The sequence below is a fragment of the Myotis brandtii genome, unplaced genomic scaffold (assembly GCF_000412655.1).
Source record: "Myotis brandtii unplaced genomic scaffold, ASM41265v1 scaffold898, whole genome shotgun sequence".
Lineage (NCBI taxonomy): Eukaryota > Metazoa > Chordata > Mammalia > Chiroptera > Vespertilionidae > Myotis > Myotis brandtii.
In genome coordinates, this window is record NW_005371683.1 from 1130119 (window position 1) to 1136454 (window position 6336).

The following is a 6336-nucleotide window of genomic DNA, read 5'->3' on the forward strand; positions in this document are numbered from 1 at the left end:
TATACCCACATTCACAGCAGTATTATTTGCAATTGCCAAAAGGTGGAAGCAACCCAAGTGTCTCCTGATGACTGAATACACAAAATGTAGTTCTGACAAATGCTACATGGATAAACCTTGAAGACATTATAGTAAGTGAAATTAGCCAATCACAAAAGGACAAATACTATATCCTTCCACTTATAGGATGTACCTAAAGTAGTCAAATAGAGACTGAGTCATGAGATGGGAGGGCTAGGGAAGAGATTGTTTAATGGGTACAGAGTTTCAACTTTGCAAGATGAAAAGAGTTCTCTGGGTAGATGGTAATGATGGCTGCACACATGAATGTACTACATGCCACTGAACTGTACACTTAAGCATAGTTAAGATGGTAAATTTTATGTGCTGTGTATTTTACAATTAAAGAGATGAGAGTTCCTACACATTATTGTAAAAATCAGTAAAGTGTTATTTTTGTCATTTAAAAAAATCTTTTTAAGTGTTCTCATTATTTATATTTAAAACAAACAACTTCTGAGGTAAGTTTCCCAGATTCCCCAAAAGGCCAATTCAATAGCTGACACCAGGTTAAAACTTTCACTTGAATTTCATTAGGAGTAGAAATCTACATATTGCCTTTTTCCCTGCGACATGACCTAATATTTTCCTAATGAAGCCCTTAGGAAGCATTTTCCCATGAAGAAAACCTGTCTCTGTAAAGAGAACCTACAGGTGCCACTGACAGCCCACTGTATCTGGAGCAAACTGTGGAAGTTTATGAGTCAGGGGCTGGGCACCTACTGATTTTGAAAGGGTGTGGACGCTACCTATCAGGGCCAGATCAGACTCTGCAAACTTCATAGCAGAGAAACAATCAGGGCTTGTCCAGGCTTTCCACCTGTGTGGCGTGTGTCAATGTGGCCGTAACTAACCCCCTGATGGGCTTCTCCAGAAGAAATTTCAGTCCTCATTTCCCAAGAGAATGCCTGATATTAGAAAAGCTGAGCACTCCTCAGAACACTGTTTCTAATCATTGCTACTTCGTACAGCATACAGCATCCCCAGCTCCTTGCCCACCACCTTCCTCCAGGGTCCTTCAACTCTGAGACAGAGAATACTTGAATTTTTCCAAGAGCTTCATTCTCTTCCAGGAATTCACCTGACTGCAGACTCCTATTTTCCCTGAGCAAGGGAAGAGGAGCCTTCAATCAGCTCACAGGAAGATGACAGCATCTGCTTGGGGACTCCAATGAGATATTTTACTGTAGCTTTTCACAAACTGATTATATTTAAAGCTCCCTTGGGGAGTGGGGGCTGGGAGGAAAGAAGCTTCGGAGAAGACCTTCACTGACATGAGTGAAGAACCGCTCAGATCTCCCAAGGGAGCAAGTTGTTTAAATACCAGCAATCCGCATTCCCAAATGCATGTGCACACACAATATGTCTAGTTTTAAATTTCATCCCCTGCTCTGAAAGGGTCCTGAAAGAGTTAAATTGTTCCAGGCAAAGGCCTGAGGCTTTTCTATCAAAATGCTCCAGATGGAAATTACAAAATTTCACTTCTCAGCTCCATGGTGCGGTGCGCACCCACTGTTCTTCTAAGACATTAAAAAAAAAAAAAAAAAAAAAAAAAAAAAAAACCCTAATGTTCTGCAGAGAGAGAATTTGACTGCTCAGCACAGTGCCACTCCGTTTCAGATTATTTCTCCTGGAATATTTGCATGAACTGTCAATCTCAAGCCTTTCTGGGGACTGTAAAAACTCAAGGTATGGAGGGGGTAAAGGAATGAGGGTCTTGAATAAAGACAAGACAATGGCTGGGACTGTATGCAGTGATATGAACCCACCCAAATACCACCCAGATTATTGCCTCTGGAACCATGCACCTTACCCCCTTCCACTGCTCCAATCCCCAAAGAGGCTAATAGGCTAGAGGCCAAAAGGCTTCAGGTTATGACCATGAATCTGACCAGGGCTGTCAAGAATTTGCAGAGATTAACGTATGTGAAAGAGCTTTGTAAACTGGAAAGAATCACGTAAAAGCACCAAGAATATTATTGCTCTCAAGTCAGACATTGAGAGGCATGAACTTTCAAAGGAATCCGAACACCCACAAACCAGAAACAATGATGGTTTTTAAGAAGGCGGCTACAAGGCAGACTGACTGAGAAGGCCAGCCCCTCATAAAAGCAGATGGGACAGGGTTAGGCCTGCAGCCTCAGAAGCCCTTTAGGGGACATGCAAGCAAGTGGTTTAAAGGGAGGCAAAAATCGTGAGATAGACTGGGTCCCAAAAGTCCATTTAGAGTTCACTTGATTCAAACCATTCTGATTGAAAAGCAGGACCCAGGACTGTGGTCAAATACATAGAGGCCAACAGCGGCCAGCAATTAGACAGTGTACCTCTTTGTTTTGTAGGTCTAGAACAGCGATTTTTCAACCGGTGTGCCACAGCACATTGGTGTGCCACAAGAATTTTTAAAGCAAGCAATACCTAACTATTTAGTCAGGGGCACTGACTTCTTTTCCCTTAGATTGTCAAATTAAGAAATAACAACAGCCCACAGAATAATAGCCATCCAGTGTGCATGAATGAAAATTATACTTTTTTTGTTTTGTCAGATTGGCAAAAGAATATATCTTTGGTGTGCCACAGAATTTTAGTAATTAGTTATGTGTGCCATGAGATGAAAAAGGTTGAAAATGGCTGGTCTTAGAGGGTTTAAGTAACTGGCCCAAGATACATTTGGCTATTATGGGAGAAATTAACGAGAACTCAAGTTTCATTCCTATCATTTAACAGCAGGCCCTTTGGGAATGCATAGGCAAACAGGTCAACAAGAGGAAAGGTTAGCTAACAGAAAGCAGACTGTGCTATTACTAAGCACTTACAAGTGCCAGAAACTGTGCTAAATGAGTTTTATGTACTATCTCATAGAATCCTAATAACTACCTTAGCAAATACACATTATTTTTTTTTATATTTGATTGATTTTTTTTTTTTTACAGAGAGGAAGGGAGAGTGAGAGGGATAGAGAGAAACATCGATGAGAGAGAAACATCGATTCAGCTGCCTCTTGCACGCCCCCCTACTGGGGATGTGCCGGCAACCCAGGTACATGCCCTTGACCAGAATCGAACCTGGGACCTTTCAGTCCGCAGGCCGACGCTCTATCCGCTGAGCCAAACCAGATAGAGCGCAAATACACATTATTTTCCAAATTAGGAAACTGAGGCTCAAGCAAGTCATGCAACTGGCCCAAGGTGCAAGGCAAGCGAGTGGCAGAACTGAGATTTAACCTGGATCCCTTAGACTCAAAAACTTGTGATCTTCACCACCACACCAAAATAGCAATTTTCTTTATTATGTTGGCATCTCTAAGAGAAGTAAGACTGGCAGTGCTATGAGTCCCAGGAAAGTCATATTCTGATAAGGGCTTCTAGCTAATGGGGGGAGAGGAGCTAACTCAGAACCCACGTCCTTTGTCTCCAAGATCGATGCTCTTCCATGGAGAATGAGGGCTCTAGAATGTAAGCTCCAAATGGGAGGAGATTTTGGCTTGTTGACTGCTACATGGCCACTCCCAGAACACATGGAAGGCACTCAATAAATAGGTGATGAATAAAGGAATGGAGTCAATCTGCTGCTGGGTGACCTTGGGAGTGGGGGAGCTTGTTATCCTCGCTAAACCTGTTTCTTCGTGCAACAAACAGAGAATGAAAGAATATCCACCTCCAGAGTTGATATGAGAATTAAATGAGACAATTCTTATAAAGCACTGTGACAGGCTGGAACACAGTGAGCACCCAAAATGTAATCTATTATTATCATATTACTACTATTATTCACTGACAAATTTTGACTTCCTAAGATTTCCTCACACCCGCCCCCCACTGTGGTCAGATAATGTTTCATAGTAAATATGAATATAATAAAATAAAGAAGTAGGAGTTGGTAACCTGTTTCTAGTTTCAAATCTGCCACTGCCTAGCTGCATGACCTTGGACAAGCCTCTTAATTTTTCTATCCTCGTCTTGGCTATAAAATGAGGGACTCAAACATTCAAATCAGTTTCATAAGCATTTACTGGGCACCTTCTCTGAATGAGACATCATGCTCAGCCACCTATAAAATCTATGAATAGCGTCGATGAGAAAATATCAGAGCAGAGCAAAGCAGTCCCCTGCTTGTGGCAAGGTGAAGGAGAAATCCCAAATAGCCAACTTCATTACATCATCTCAAGGAGCAATGTTTGTATATACACCAAGCGTTTAATTTTGAGACATTCGTGAGAAATCCTTCACCATTAAGGAATCAGCAGATACAGTTCTATTAACACCTATCAACCCTGAACCTTCCAAAAAATAAACATGTAAAATCATTTTGCACCTTAGTCAAACGGCATGCTTCTGGAGAGAAATCTGGGAAAGTCAAAGTTATTCACGCTCCCTATGGCAACAGTTAAGAATAGGATGTGTAAAAAAAAAAGAAGGAAAAAAAAAAGAATGACATATCTGGTTAAAACTGCAGGGGCGAAGGGTGGGGGGTGGGAGGGAATTCCAGAAGCAGAATGCAGTGCATCTGGACAGGACATGGAGGTAGTGACCAATTGTTTACAAAAACAGGCTTGGGTTATGAACAGGGACAAGAGGCCAAGACCTCAATTATCATTCACAACCACACCTCTCCCAATCCCAATTCAACTGAAGCTATCCATCAGTCAACTCCCCCATCTTCTGTCATAAACCCACCAATATTTGTAGCCAAGTGGAGAGAAGGTCTCTCAGGGTACCTCCAGCACTGACCAAGCTGATGACATGAAGAAGATCCCACAGGCACAATGGGGCCTTCAAACTACCTCCAACCTTCTAAGGTATTAGACAGCTGCCCATTTCAAAATCTTAGCTCTACCCCACCCCAGGCCATCACTGGAGGGGAGACATGGCCCTTTCCAAGTCTTCTATGATAGGAAAAGGTCTCCTTGAATTGGTGCAGGGAAAGGCGGGGACCCTCCCTCTGTACTCTGAAACAAAGGAAAACCCAGAGCTCCAACCATGTGGTGTAACATTCAAGGCCACCCACCTCTCCCATTCCCCAGCGGAGGAGGTCTCAATGGGCTAGAGCCACATGGCTCTTCCCAGTCACTGGCCAGGAAGGGACAGGGCCTTGCACAAACACATGCTGGGGCTCCTAATCAGGGGGAAACCCCTCCTACAGGAATTGCTGGTTTCAAAAAGAAAAGGGGCTTTGATTCACAACCACACCTCTCCCAATCCAGGTCCACTAGATGTGAAGACAGGTCCCTTGGTTTCTTCAGATCCACATTTCGCTTTACCCTTCACATTTTTGCAGATAAATGGGTCATTAAAAGCATGTATTTCAGAGCAGAGGGTGACCATGCAGAAAATTAAACAATTATGTCTTCCCATCCTCCAGAATCAGCACCACCCAGCAAGCCTAACACCCCAACTCCATTCAGGTTTAGGCGAGGGCGGAGATGGAGTGTGAGTGACCTTATTCTTTCTGTTCTCTGATCTTTGGCTGAATGCAGGGCAACCAGAGACCAGGCAGGCACAAGGTGCATCCAAAGTGGCTACCGACTTTGTGTGTCTGATGCCATAGCAAATGTCACGTTTGGACAGAGTACATCAGAAAAAAAACCCACCTCTCTCAGGGCTCTCCAAAAGGTACACATTCTCAAGGTTGCCTTTCTCTGCCTGGCCTCAACTCCAACCTCGGGAATAAATTCCCAACACCTGTCAGATTTCAGTAGTCCTTCAAGAAACCTGACCCAGACAACCAGAGGCAAATTGCCGCCTTTCTCTCTCCAAGAACCTCCCGCCCCTCCCCCCACCCTTTCCAGCTTGGGAGAAAGGGCTGACAAAAAAGGGCCAGCTCTACAAGAACAAACCCTAAAGCCCACCCTGAAAATCCCTTTCCTGAGCCTGTAGCCCCTGGCACTGCCCATCTCTCAGAGGCTCAGATCCACCTATGAAACCACCTCTGGGGTCAGCCTGCTCCCACCTGCTCCACCCAAAGAAACGAACCTCCTGCAAATCAGGGTGGAAATACATGCCTCAATGGCCCACACAGCATATGCATTACGCTATTTTTCCAAGCCCTTACCTTTGACCTGAGTATCGTACTCTGCTATGATCTCCTTATCCTTTTTGAATTTGGCCGGAGACGTCATGTTTTCCTTCTTTCTTCCAAATTCAAATTGTGAATTGATAGATCCACGGGAAAAATCCAACCACCTAAATCAATACCTCCAAGACCGCGTCTCCTGAAGGCAGAAGGGGCCCACCGCGGTGGTCTCCAGCGCTCCGGGGAGCGCGGGCTGCGGGCTAGGCA

The 6336-nt window shown here is 44.1% G+C and overlaps 1 protein-coding gene across 8 annotated transcripts in view; it reads right to left on the bottom strand.

Moving 5' to 3' along the window:
• SRGAP2 (SLIT-ROBO Rho GTPase activating protein 2) overlaps positions 1-6330 on the bottom strand; it is a 246341-nt gene extending 240011 nt beyond the window's left edge. For all 8 annotated transcript variants that reach the window (XM_005885244.2, XM_005885240.2, XM_005885243.2 and 5 more), the window contains exon 1: positions 6109-6330. In XM_005885244.2, coding sequence (XP_005885306.1) covers positions 6109-6175 — 67 coding nt within the window. In that variant the 5' untranslated portion in view covers positions 6176-6330. The remainder of the gene's footprint in view (positions 1-6108) is intronic.
• Positions 6331-6336: the final 6 nt, after the last annotated feature.